The sequence below is a fragment of the Salmo salar genome, chromosome ssa12, assembly GCF_905237065.1.
Source record: "Salmo salar chromosome ssa12, Ssal_v3.1, whole genome shotgun sequence".
Taxonomy (NCBI): Eukaryota; Metazoa; Chordata; class Actinopteri; order Salmoniformes; family Salmonidae; genus Salmo; species Salmo salar.
Window position 1 is genome coordinate 7,516,660 of NC_059453.1, and position 14,288 is coordinate 7,530,947.

General features: G+C 43.1%; 1 protein-coding gene across 2 annotated transcripts in view; it reads left to right on the top strand.

The window, feature by feature from the left end:
- Positions 1-6,549: 6,549 nt before the first annotated feature.
- Positions 6,550-14,288, top strand: part of LOC106594343 (zinc finger protein 436) — a 41,537-nt gene continuing 33,798 nt past the window's right edge. For both annotated transcript variants that reach the window (XM_045690594.1, XM_014185702.2), the window contains exons 1-3: positions 6,550-7,345; positions 7,770-7,867; positions 7,998-8,175. In XM_045690594.1, the coding sequence (XP_045546550.1) occupies positions 6,823-7,345; positions 7,770-7,867; positions 7,998-8,175 (799 nt within the window). In that variant the 5' untranslated portion in view covers positions 6,550-6,822. The remainder of the gene's footprint in view (positions 7,346-7,769; positions 7,868-7,997; positions 8,176-14,288) is intronic.

Genomic DNA, 14,288 nt, shown 5'->3' on the forward strand with positions numbered 1-14,288 from the left:
GAGTACACACAGGGGAAAAGCCTTACCACTATATCCATTGTGAAAAGAGTTTCCGCTGGTTAAGGCAACTGAAAGCACATGAGAGAACACACACTGGAGAGAAGCCCTACCAATGTTCCCAGTGTGGAAAGAGTTTTACCCAGCTAGGGAGTCTGAAAATGCATAATAGAATACACACAGGAGAAAAGCCTTACCAATGCTCCCAGTGTGGAAAGCGTTTTAACCGATTAAGAAACCTAAAATCACATGAGTGGATACACAGATGAAAAGCCCCATCACTGCTCTGTGTGGAAAGAGTTTAACCTCATCGGGCTTCCTGAAGATTCATGAGCAAAGACACACAGTTTCCACTGCTCCCAGTGTGGAATTAAATTTACCCGGTTGAGGCAACTGAAATCACATGAAAGTATCCACACGAGAGAAACTTTATGAATGCCTTCAGTTTAGAAAGATATTTACCCAGTTTAGGCACCTGAAAGACTGAGGTTACACTCTCAGCAGAGAAGCCTTACCCATGCTTCGAGTGTGGAGAGCGATATTTCACATACTTACAATTCATGATGTAACACACACATTGCTCCTGTTCTTGTCTCATATTTTTGACAGAAAATTGATGCTTTGTGGTTTTGTTTATGCCATTATTGCCATATGAAATTAAATTGGAGAAAGCCTACTCAAAAATACATTTGTATGTTTAGTTTTTTTAAATCCAGAGACATGAATTGAATATGGAGTGTAGCAGTTTTTATGTAGATTCTATGTACACACACTCTATGATTAAATAGTCTTTTTTTAACTCTGTTTTTGTGTGTGTTGTTAATCGAGAGCTATATGTTGTTAATCGAGCACTTTATGTTGTTAAGCGTGATCTGTTGTTTACATATGTGATGGACATGTATCTTAGAGAATGTGACTTTAAAGCCCCCATGCAGTCTTTGTGTTTATTTTTTAACCTCTATGGGCTATGTGGTTCGCAAGCGTCCCACCCCTGGTACACCCTACCAACAACAGGTGAAATATCAATAGCGCCAAATTTGAAAACAATTAAATGTCATAATTCAAATTTCTCAAACTTACAACTATCTTACACCCTTTGAAAGATAAACATCTCCTTAATCTAACCACGTTGTCAAAAAGGCTTTACGGCAAAAGCATAAAGTTATATTATGTTAGGAGAGTACATTGACAATAGCTGTGTGTAATGTTTTGTCAATTCAAAGACAGGCGTCACCAAAAGCAGAAACCCAGCTAAAATGATGCACTAACCTTTGACAATCTCCATCAGATGACACTCCTAGGACATTATGTTAGAGAATGCATGCATTTTTTGTTCTATCAAGTTCATATTTTCCTGAGAGACAAAGAACTTTGGGACTTGTAGGGACAGCTCAGGACCTCATTCCATCTTCTATCCCTCTTCTCTGTTTCTGGATTAGGTCTTGTAGGGACAGCTCAGGACCTCATTCCATCTTCTATCCCTCTTCTCTGTTTCTGGATTAGGTCTTGTAGGGACAGCTCGGGACTTCGTTCCGTCTTCTATCCCTCTTCTCTGTTTCTGGATCAGGTCTTGTACGGACAGCTCGGGACTTCGTTCCATCTTCTATCCCTCTTCTCTGTTTCTGGATCAGGTCTTGTAGGGACAGCTTGGGACTTCGTTCCATCTTCTATCCCTCTTCTCTGTTTCTGGATCAGGTCTTGTAGGGACAGCTCAGGACCTCATTCCCTCTTCTATCCCTCTTCTCTGTTTCTGGATCAGGTCTTGTAGGGACAGCTCAGTTCCGTCTTCAAATCAAATTTTATTAGTCACATGCACTGAATACAACAGGTGTCGACCTTACAGTGAAATGCTTACTTACGAGCCCCTAACCAAAAATGCAGTTTAAAAATAAGAGATAAAAGTAACAAGTAATTAAAGAGCAGCAGTAAAATAACAATACCATGACCACGCAGTCATGGGTGATCAGGGAGTACAGGAGGGGGCTGAGAACGCATCCTTGTGGGGCCCCAGTGATGAGAATCATTGAAGTTGAGGTGTTGTTTGCTACCTTCACCACCTGAGGGCAGCCCGTCAGGAAGTCCAGGACCCAGTTGCACAGGGCGGTGTTCAGACCCAGGCCCTCGAGCTTAATGATGAGTTTGGAGGGTACTATGGTGTTGAATGCTGAGCTACAGTCAATGAACAGCATTCTTACATAGGTATTCCTCTTGTCCAGATGGGATAGTGTAGGGTGCAGTGGGATGGCAATTGCATCATCTGTGGATCTATTGGGGCGGTAAGCAAATTGAAGTGGGTCTAGGGTGTAAGGTAAGGTAGAGGTGATGTGAACCTTGACTAGTCTCTCAAAGCACTTCATGATGACAGTAGTGAGTGTTACAGGATGGTAGTTAATTAGCTTTCTTGGGTTTGGGAACAATGGTGGACATATTGAAGTATGTGGGGACAGCAGACTGGGATAGGGAGAGATTGAATATGTCTGTAAACACCTCAGCCAGCTGGTCTGAGAATGCTCTGAGGACGCGGCTATGAATGTCGTCTGGGCCAGCAGCCTTGCGAGGGTTAACACGCTTAAATGTATTACTCAAGTCGGCAACGGAGAAGGAGAACCCACAGTTCTTTATAGCGGGCCGCGTCGGTGGCACTGTATTATCCTCAAAGCGAGTGAAGAAAGTGTTCAGCCTGTCCGGAAGCCAGACGTCGGTGTCCGGGACGTGGCTGGTTTTCCTTTTATAATCCATGATTGTCTGTAGAGCCTGCCACATATGTCTCGTCTCTGAGCTGTCGAACTGGGACTAAACTTTGTCCCTATACCGACGTTTAGTCTGCTTGATTGCTTTGCGGAGGGAATAACTACACTGTTTGTATTCTTCCATATTCCCAGTCTTCTTGCCCAGGTTAAATGCGGTGGTTCGCGCTTTCAGTTTTGCAGAAACGCTCCCGTCTATCCACGGTTTCTGCTTGGGGTAGATTTTAATAGTCACAGTGGGAACAACATCTCCTATGCACTTCCTGATAAACTCATTCACCGTATTGGTATATTTGTCGATATTATTTTCTGAAGCTACTCTGAACATATCCCAGTTTGCGTGATCAAAACAGTCTTGAACCGTGGATTCCGATTGGTCAGACCAGCGTTGAATAGTCCTCACCACGGGTGCTTCCTGTTTGAGTTTCTACCTATAGGAGGGGAGGAGCAAGATGAATCATGGTCCGATTTTCCGAATGGAGGATGGACATTCTGGAAGGTAGTATAACAATGTCCGAGGGTTTCAGCAGCGCGAGTACAACAATCAATATGTTGATAGAATTCTGGAGCCTTTTCCTCTAATTTGCTTTGTTAAAATCCCCAGCTACAATAAATGCAGCCTCAGGATATGTGGTGTCTAGTTTGCTAAAGTCCAGTGAAGTTCTTTGAAGGCCGTCGTGGTATCGGCTTGGGGTGGATATTGACCGCTGTGGCTACTATTGATGAAAATTATCTTGGGAGATAGTACGGTCTGCATTTGATTGTGAGATATTCTAGGCCGAGTGAACAGCAGGACTTGAGTTCCTGTATGTTATCACAGTTACACCATAAGTCGTTAATCATAAAACATATACCTCCACCCTTCTGCTTCCCGTAGAGATGTTTGTTCCTGTCGGTGCGATGTACAGAGAACCCAACTGGCTTTACAGTCAGACAGTATATCTCGAGAGAGCCATTTTTTCCGTGAAGCAGAGTATGTTTCAATCCCTGGTGTCTCTCTGAAAAGCAACTCTCGCCTTGAGCTCATCATTTTTTTTTATCCAGAGATTGGACATTAGCGAGTCAAATACTCGGGAGCGGTGGGTGGTGTGCACGCCTCCTAAGTCGGACCAGAACACCGCCTGGAATACCTCTCCTCCGCCGGTGTTGTTTTGGGGTCAGCCTCTGGAATATGTTCAATTGCTCTGGGGAGAGCAAACAAAGGATCCGCTCCAGGGAAGATGTAATCCTGGTCGTAATGCTGGAAGTTCTGGTGAGTTACCATCGCTCTAATATCCAATAGTTCTTCCCGGCTGTATATAATGACACAAAACAATTCCTGAGCTAATAACGTAAAAAAAATAGTACATAAACAAACAAAATACCGCAGAGCTGCTTGAGAACTAGTTACGATGCTGCCATCTCCGTCGGCGCCATCATTTTACAACTATAGCTAATACATTAGTTAGCAAGTTACCTTGTCAATCAGGTTGCTATGGGGAGAGTCATGTCCAGCAGTTTTACTCACAGCAGGGTATTCAATTAGATGATTTTTCATTTGAAAAGGTGTCTGAGTCAACTGTGCTAGAGAGGCTGAAAGAACTTGACCGTTCCAAAGCAACTGGCCTTGACAAGATTCCTGACAAATTTCTAAAGGATGCTGCGGTAATTATCACCCCCTGTGTAACTCACATTGTGAATCTGTCTATTGAACTAGGGGGTTTTCCCAGTGAACTAAAACTTGCAAGGGTCATTCCTTTATATTCTCTTTTTATAAGTTAGATCATGGAAACTATCGGCCTAGCTCAATCCCGTGTGCTTTATCGAAGGTCATGGAAAAGATTATGTTCAAGCAGATTGAGAGTTGTATTTCCTTACAGTACCTATTATATGAGCTCCAATCTGGCTTCAGGAAATCCCATTCCACTGAAACCTGCCTACTATATCTGACTGACCACATAAGGAAGGAAGTAGACGGAGGAACATTTTGTGGTACGGTTATGTTAGATCTCCAAAAGGCGTTCGATACAGTGGATCATGAGATTCTGTTAATCAAACTAAGAGCCATGGGCTTTAACAACTTAGCAGTAAAATGGGTCAGCTCTTACCTGCAAGGAAGAAAACAGATGGTGGAATGTGGATGAGACCCTGTCTAAACCCAAAATCTGGAACTGCGGGGTTCCCCTAGGGAGTGTGCTGGGTCCACTTTATTTCTATTGTATATAAATGATCTGAAGTCTGCCTGTACATGTGACCTTTTCCTATATGCAGATGAATCTGCACTGTTGGTTTCCCAAAGACAAAAATGTGGTTGAGAAAGCCCTTAGTGCTGAACTTCTGAATGTCAGTAAATGGCTATATGACAATAAGCTGTCTCTTCACCTTGGAAAAACAGAGTCCATCTTGTTCGGATCCAAAGTGAAACTGAGGAAATCCCACGATTTTAATGTTGTAGTAGGTGACATAGTAGTCACCGCAAAAGACTATATTAAGTATCTTGGATGTGTGCCAGATAACCATCTGACAGGGGAGAGCATGGCACAAAATGTTATTACCAAAGTGAACAATAAAATTAGGTTCCTGGCTAGAACCTCCAAATACCTGGATAAGAATGCAATGTGGACATTGGCAGGGGCTCTTCTTCAGTGCCACTTTGACTATGCATGCTCTTCCTGGGACAATAGTGCTCCCAAGATAAGGATTATTCTTAAACTTCCAGCACTTACGCATCTTGACTATTCCCACTTTGAACACCTTAGATGGCTTAAAGTGGAGGAGAGAGTCGCTCAGATAAAATTGTCTTGTACATCAGATTGTCCACAGTATGGTTCCCAGATACTTATGTAACTACTTTGACTTAGTAATCAATCAAATTTAATCAAATGTATTTTTAAAGCCCTTACATCAGTTGATGTCACAAAGTGCTGTACAGAAACTCAGCCTATAACCCCAAACAGCAAGCAATGCAGGTGTAGAAGTTATGGGATAACCATAGCTATTCAACTAGAAGGAGTGAGACTGGCGTTGTTCCTTTTAGATTTAAAGTGGTATGGGGCAAGACATTTTTTATACTCAGCTGCCTTTCTGAATAATCTTCCAAAGAATTTGGTACTTGTAACTGCCGTAGGTAGTTTCAAGTTCTCACTGAAAAAATGGCTTAATTGTAGCATGTCTCAAAAGTGAGTGGTAAGATTAGTAGGTGCCGGGGAGAGGGAAATGCCCGGTATAGCATATGGTCTGCCTTTTGGTGCCTGTTGTTTATTAGATTGTGATTGTCTTGTGTATATTAGGGATTGATTGTTTATATATCAAGGGTATGTGAGACAAGGAAGATGTACCATAGTTGTTTATTAGGAAGGGAAATTGTATTAATTATTGGATGTTGTGAAACAAACAACAATTGTGTCTGTCATTGTCTGTTGTCATTACAATCGCTGCCTAACATTGTTGTATTCCCCCTTCCCCTTTCCCTCTTCAAAAGGACCTCCATGTATATATCTGTTAAGCATTATTGTGTTATCCTTCATGATTTTCTTAAATTGTATGTGGAGGCGTCACCAGCTGGAGCGCCCTTATGTATGTATTTTACAAATTGTCAAATAAATTCAATCAACATACATGTTCATGTTGAGCTTCTACTTCTCTGTACAGGAAAGTATTATTTGTAAGATGCAAAAGAAAATATATCAGCTTATTGTTAAATTATTATGACGTTCTTTCCAATACAAAAAGTGTAGTTACTATTGTTTCAAACTGCGTTACCCACTCCAGCCATCAGATGGCGATGTGCGTCTCATGTGTCGCTTCTTGCGTGACGTATAATGGACTGGACGGGACGCTTCTTCAGGAACAACAACACGGCTACTCTTTCAATCACCTCGGTAGCTTGCTAGCTAACTTAAATGCTAAACATTGACGCTTTAGACCATGTTAATGTACATTAGCTAATCTCAGTGTTGTAAAGGCAGTCCAATTGACGTATCTACTGTTTAACTTTAAGCTAATGTGGTTGTTCAATTTGCAAACTTGTTAAAGAGTGATACTGAGCCTAGCACTAGGCAAGTCGCTAATGTTAACTAACTAACTAACATCCCTGACCATGAGTTCACTAAACTACTCCTACCTTGGTAAATACGAGGATGTCTACTGGACGGAGAAAGAAGCTCTAGAGCTTAACATTGTCGTAAAAGAAGAAGAAGAGGAGGATATTACAGTGAAAGGAGAGGAAGAAGCTTTCAGAATGAAAAAGGAGGAAGAGGAGGATATCACACTGAAAGAACAGGATGAGGGTATTACAGTGAAAGATGAGAAAGAACCTATTGTAGTGGAAGAGGGGATAGAGGCTGTCACAGTGGAAGAGGAGGTAGAAGCTTTCAGAATGAAAAAGGAGGAAGAGGAGGCTGTTAAAGTGAAAGAAGAAGAGGATGTTGCTGTGAAAAAAGATAAAGAACCTTTAGGAGTGAGAGAGGGGATAGTAGCTTTCAGAATGAAAGAGGAGGATGTTATAAGGGAAAAAGAGGAAGAACCTTTTAGAGAGGAAGAGGATGCTATCTCAATAAAGGTGAAGGAGGAAGATGTCTTGGGAGTGAAAGAGGAGGAGACAGAAGATCAGATTAACACCAGTGAGTACTGTCTTAAAAACACTAATATGTGGTTTAAAAGGGGAATTCCACTGAAGTTCTACACTTGAATATGTTGTTCAGAACTGTATAAATTGTTAAAAGTTTCAATCTGCCATTGGTACGTATATTTTTGAGACTTTTAAATTAGATTTATTGAATTATCCATGTGGTCTACGTTAAAGTGCACCTCATCTAGTATAACAGGCTTTTAAAAGTCAATATTGGTGCATAATTTCTACTTAAAAGGAATGCAAAAGTCTCCCAATACATGGAACGACCCTTTTACATTTGCATCACAAACATTTAATAAAATCATGATGAAAGTGGCCATTTTAGGCCCGTTTTAGACATGTTCATGCCTCTTGTTAGACCCTATGATTGAGATGGTCATAAGTTTATCCCTTTGATGTTCTCATTCACACAGAAGAGAGACATGACTATCGTGGATCCTCTGGGGAGCCTCAACAACATCCTGATGCTGACGAGGCAGAGAAGAGTCTCTCCAGATCAGAACACCAGATGGTACAGCTTGGTCTGGTCTAGCATACAGCTTGCTCTCTCCGGGGCTGGTTTTCTGTAAAACACTTTATGACAACAGTGGCATCAGCATCCATAATGATATGTGTCTGTGTCCCCTCTTTATGGTTACCAGGACAACGCTAGCCCTTCCGCCCTCCTGGAGTCCCCGTGTCATGCCTCTCCCGGTAGCACCTTACTGCTGGGTATGAAGAGGGTGTCTGTGCTGCTGGTGGAATGCAGGAAAACAACGGGGCTGAGTGGAACTGTGAGAGGAGGAGAAGAGAAGAAAGGATCAGATTTGACTCATCAAAGTAAGTGCTGTAGTTTAGTTTGAACAAATAAAATAGATCTGCCCTCTGGTATCTCTTACCAGGACAACCAGCAGAGTTTTGTTGACATGAAGATACACTGGTATCTGTTACCAGGACAACCAGTCTTGAAGGAGTTCCTTCAAGACTGGATACTTTTCCTTCACTCTGCGGTCCAACTTATCCCAAACCATCTCAATTGGGTTGAGGTCGGTTGATTGTGGAGGCCAGGTCAGCTGCTGCAGCACCACATCACTCTCCTAATTGGTCAAATAGCTCTGGGTGGCTGGTCTCAGACAATGTGGAAGTCCTGAGCTGGCGTTGTTATACGTGGTCTGTGGTTCTGAGACCGGTCGGATGTACTGGCAAATTCTTTAAAACAACGTTGGAGGCGGCTTATGGTAGAGAAATTAACATTACATTCTCTGGTAACAGCTCCAGTGGATATTCCTGCAGTCAGCATGCCAATTGCACGCTCCCTCAAAACTTGAGACATCTGTGGCGTTGTGTTGTGTGAGAAAACTGAACATTTTAGTGGCCTTTTATTGTCCCCAGCACAAGGTGCACCTGTGTAATGACCATGCTGTTTGATCAGCATCTTGATATGCCACACTTGTCAGGTGAATGGATTATTTTGGCAAAGGAGAAATGTTCACTGACAGGGATGTTATCAAATTTGTGTACCAAATTTGAGAGAAATAAGCTTTCATGCGTGTGGAAAAATTCTGGAATGTTTTATTTCTGCTCATGAAACATGGGACCAACACTTGACATTTTTATATTTTTTGGAACATCTACCCAAAATATATATATATTTTTTTACTTTACCCAAAATATCATGACATTAAAATATGTGAACTTCTAAATAAATAAATAATGCCTTTTTTTTCACCTTTATTTAACCAAGTTCTCATTTACAACTGCGACCTGGCAAAGATAAAGCAAAGCAGTGCTACAAAAACAACGACACAGAGTTACACATGGGATAAACAAACGTATAGTCAACAACACAAAAGAAAAGGTCTATGAACAGCGTGTGCAAATGTCGTAAGATTAGGGAGGTAAGGCAATAAATAGGCCATAGGCCTATTTAGCATTAACACTGGAGTGATAGATCTGCAGATGATGATGTGCAAGTAGAGATACTGGGGTGAAAAAGAGCAAAAAATCAAAATAACAATATGGGGATGAGGTAGTTGGGTGTGCTATTTACAGTTAGGCTGTGTACAGGTACAGCGATCGGTAAGTTGCTCTGACAACTGATGCTTAAAGTTAGAGAGGGAGATATGTCTTCAGCTTCAGCGATTTTTGCAATTTGTTCCAGTCATTGGCAGCAGAGAACTGGAAGGAAAGGCGGCCAAAGGAGGTGTTGGCTTTGGGGATGACCAGTGAACTATACCTGCTGGAGCGCGTGCTACGGTTGGGTGTTGCTATGGTGACCAGTGAGCTGAGATAAGGCGGGGCTTTACTTAGCAAAGACTTATAGATGACCTGGAGCCAGTGGGTTTGGCGACGAATATGTAGAGAGGGCCAGCCAACGAGAGCATACAGGTCGCAGTGGTGGGTAGTATATGGGGCTTTGGTGACAAAATGGATGGCACTGTGATAGACTACATCCAATTTGCTGAGTAGAGTGTTGGAGGCTATTTTGTAAATGACATCGCCGATGTCAAGGATCGGTAGGATAGTCAGTTTTATGAGCGTATGTTTGGCAGCATGAGTGAAGGAGGCTTTGTTGCGAAATAGGAAGCCGATTCTAGATTTAATTTTGGATTGGAGATGCTTAATGTGAGTCTGGAAGGAGAGTTTACAGTCTAACCAGACACCTAGGTATTTGTAGTTGTCCACATATTCTAAGTCAGAACTGTCCAGAGTAGTGATGCTAGTCGGGCGGACGGGTGCGGGCAGCAATCGGTTGAAGAGCATGCATTTGGTTTTACTAGCATTTAAAAGCTGTTGGAGGCCACAGAAGGAGTGTTGTATGGCATTGAAGCTCGTTTGGAGGTTTGTTAACACAGTGTCCAAAGAAGGGCCAGATGTATACAGAATGGTGTCGTCTGTGTAGAGGTGGATCAGAGAATCACCAGCAGCAAGAGCGAAATCATTGTTTTTCAACCACTCCACACATTTCTTGTTCACAATATATAGTTTTGGCAAGTCGGTTAAGACATCTACTTTGTGCATGACACAAGTCATTTTTCCAACAATTGTTTACAGACAGATTATTTCACTTTTAATTCACTGTATCACAATTCCAGTGGGTCAGAAGTTGACTGTGCCTTTAAACAGCTTGGAAAATTACAGAAAATTATGTCATTGGCTTTCGAAGCTTCTGGTAGGCTAATTGACATCATTTAAGTCAATTGGAGGTGCACCTGTGGATGTATTTCAAGGCCTACCTTCAAACTCAGTGCCTCTTTGCTTGACATCATGGGAAAATCAAAAGACATCAGCCAAAACCTCAGAAAAAAATTGTAGACCTCCAGAAGTCTGGTTCATCCTTGGGAGTAATTTCCAAACGCCTGAAGGAACTATGTTCATCTGTATAAACAATAGTATGCAAGTATAAACACCATGGGACCACACAGCCGTCATACCTCTCAGGAAGGAGACACATTCTGTCTCTTAGAGATGAACGTACCTTGTTGCGAAAAGTGCAAATCAATCCCAGAACAACAGCGAGGGACCTTGTGAACATGCTGGAGGAAACAGGTACAAAAGTATCTATATCCACAGTAAAACGAGTCCTATATCGACATAACCTGAAAGGCCACTCAGCAAGGAAGAAGCCACTGGTCCAAAACCGCCATAAAAAAGCCAGACTTCGGTTTGCAACTGCACATGGGGACAAAGATCATACTTTTTGGAGAAATGTCCTCTGGTCTGATGTAACAAAAATAGAACTGTTTGGCCATCGTTATGTTAGGAGGAAATAGGGGGAGGCTTGCAAGTCGAAGAACACCATCCCAACCATGAAACACGGGGGTGGCAGCATCATGTTGTGGGGGTGCTTTGCTGCAGGAGGGACTGGTGCACTTCACAAAATAGATGGCATCATGAGGAAGAAAATTATGTGGATATATTGAAGCAACATCTCAAGACATCAGTCAGGAAGTTAAAGCATGGTCGCAAGTGGGTCTTCCAAATGGACAATGACCCCAAGCATACTTCCAAATTTGTGGTAAAATGGCTTAAGGACAACAAAGTCAAGGTATTGGAGTGGCCATCACAAAGCCCTGACCTCAATCCCATAGAAAATTTGTGGGCAGAACTGAAAAAGCATGTGCGAGCAAGGAGGCCTACAAACCTGACTCAATTACACCAGCTTTGTCAGGAAGGAATGGGCCAAAATGTACCCAACTTATTGTGGGAAGCTTGTGAAAGGCTACCTGAAACGTTTGACCCAAGTTAAACAATTTAAAGGCAATGCTACCAAATACTATTTGAGTGTATGTAATCTTCTGACCTACTGGGAATGTGTTGAAATAAATAAAAGCTGAAATAAATAATTCTCTCTACTATTATTCTGACATTTCACATTCTTAAAATAAAGTGGTGATCCTAACTGACCTATTACAGGGAATTTTTACTAGGATTAAATGTCAGGAATTGTGAAAAACTGAGTTTAAATGTATTTGGCTAAGGTGTATGTAAACTAACGACTTCAACTGTATATACAGAGAAAAGTGTCGGCCCGAGAATTGAACCCTGTGGCACCCCCATAGAGACTGCCAGAGTTGTGATTTGACACACTGAACTCCATCTGAGAAGTAGTTGGTGAAACAGGCGAGGCAGTCATTTGAGAAACCAAGGCTATTGAGTCTGCCGATAAGAATGCGGTGATTGACAGAGTCGAAAGCTTTGGCCTGGTTGTTGAAGACGGCTGCACAGTACTGTCTTTTATCGATGGCGGTTATGATATCGTTTAGGAACTTGAGCATGGCTGAGGTGCACCCATGACCAGCTCAGAAACCAGATTGCATAGTGGAGAAGGTACGGTTTGATTTGAAATGGTCGATGATCTATTTGTTAACTTGGCTTTCAAAGGTTTTAGAAAGGCAGGGCAGGATGGAAATAGGTCTATAACAGTTTGGGTCTAGAGTGGCTCCCCCTTTGAAGAGGGGGATGACCGCAGCAGCTTTCCAATCTTTGGGGATCTCAGACAATACAAAAGAGAGGTTGAACAGGTTAGTAATAGGGGTTGCAACAATTTGGTTAAAGACAGGTTCCAGATTGTCTTGCCCAGCTGATTTGTAGGGATCCAGATTTTGCAGCTCTTTCAGAACATCAGCTGTCTGGATTTGGGTGGGAGGGGGGGCTTGAGCAAGTTGCTGCAGGGGGTGCAGAGCTGTTGGCCGGGTAGGGATAGACAGGTGGAAAGCATGGCCAGCCGTAGAAAAATGCTTATTGAAATTATTATTTACACACAAGTGTAATGGAATGAATAAGAATATGTACATAAAAATATATATGGATGAGCGATGGCCGAACGGCATAGGCAAGATGCAGTAGATGGTATAGAGTACAGTATATACATATGAGATGGGTAGTGTAGGGTATGTAAACATTATATAAAGTGGCATAGTTTAAAGTGACTAGTGATACATTTATTACATCCAATTTTTATTATTAAAGTGGCTAGAGATTGAGTCAGTATGTTGGCAGCAGCCACTCAGTTAGTGATGGCTGTTTAACAGTCTGATGGCCTTGAGATAGAAGCTGTTTTTCAGTCTCTCGGTCCCCGTTTTGATGCACCTGTACTGACCTCGTCTTCTGGATGATAGCGGGGTGAACAGGCAGTGGCTCGGGTGGTTGTTCTCCTTGATGATCTTTTTGGCCTTCCTGTGACATCGGGTGGTGTATGTGTCCTGGAGAGCAGGTTGTTTGCCCCCGGTGATGCGTTGTGCAGACCTCACTACCCTCTGGAGAGCCTTACGGTTGTGGGCGGAGCAGTTGCCACGGCGATACAGCCCGACAGGATGCTCTCGATTGAGCATCTGTAAAAGTTTGTGAGTGTTTTTGGTGACAAGCCGAATTTCTTCAGCCTCCTGGTCCACGCTGTCTGTGTGCGTGGACCATTTCAGTTTGTTGGTGATGTGTACGCCGAGGAACTTAAAACTTTCCACTTTCTCCACTACTGTCCCATCGATGTGGATAGGGGGGTGCTCTCTCTGCTGTTTCCTGAAGTCCACGATCATCTCCTTTGCTTTGTTGACGTTGAGTGTGAGGCTATTTTCCTGACACCACACTCCGAGGGCCCTCACCTCCTCCCTGTAGGCCGTCTCGTTGTTGTTGGTAATCAAGCCTACCACTATAGTGTCGTCTGCAAACTTGATGATTGAGTTGGAGGCGTGCATGGCCACGCAGTCATGGGTGAACAGGGAGTACAGGAGAGGGCTGAGAACACACCCTTGTGGGGCCCCAGTATTGAGGATCAGCGGGGTGGAGATGGTGTTACCTACCCTCACCACCTGGGGGCAGCCCGTCAGGAAGTCCAGAACCTCGTTGCACAGGGCGGGGTCGAGACCCAGGGTCTCGAGCTTAATGACGAGTTTGGAGGTTACTATGGTGTTAAATGCAGAGCTGTAGTTGATGAACAGCATTCTTACATAGGTATTCCTCTTGTCCAGATGGGTTAGGGCAGTGTGCAGTGTGATTGCGATTGCGTCGTCTGTGGACCTATTGGGGCGGTAAGCAAATTGGAGTGGGTCTAGGGCGTCGGTTAGGGTGGAGGTGATATGATCCTTGACTAGTCTCTCAAAGCACTTCATGATGATGGAGGTGAGTGCTACGGGGCGATAATCATTTAGCTCAGTTACCTTAGCTTTCTTGGGAACTGGAACAATGGTGGCCCTCTTGAAGCATATGGGAACAGCAGACTGGGATAAGGATTGATTGAATATGTCCGTAAACACACCAGCCAGCTGGTCTGAGCATGCTCTGAGGACGTGGCTAGGGATGCCGTCTGGGCCGGCAGCCTTGCGAGGGTTAACACGTTTAAATGCTTTACTCACGTTGGCTGCGGTGAAGGAGAGCCCGCAGGTTTTGGTAGCGGGCCGTGTCAGTGGCACTGTATTGTCCTCAAAGCGAGCAAAGAAGTTGTTTAGTTTGTCTGG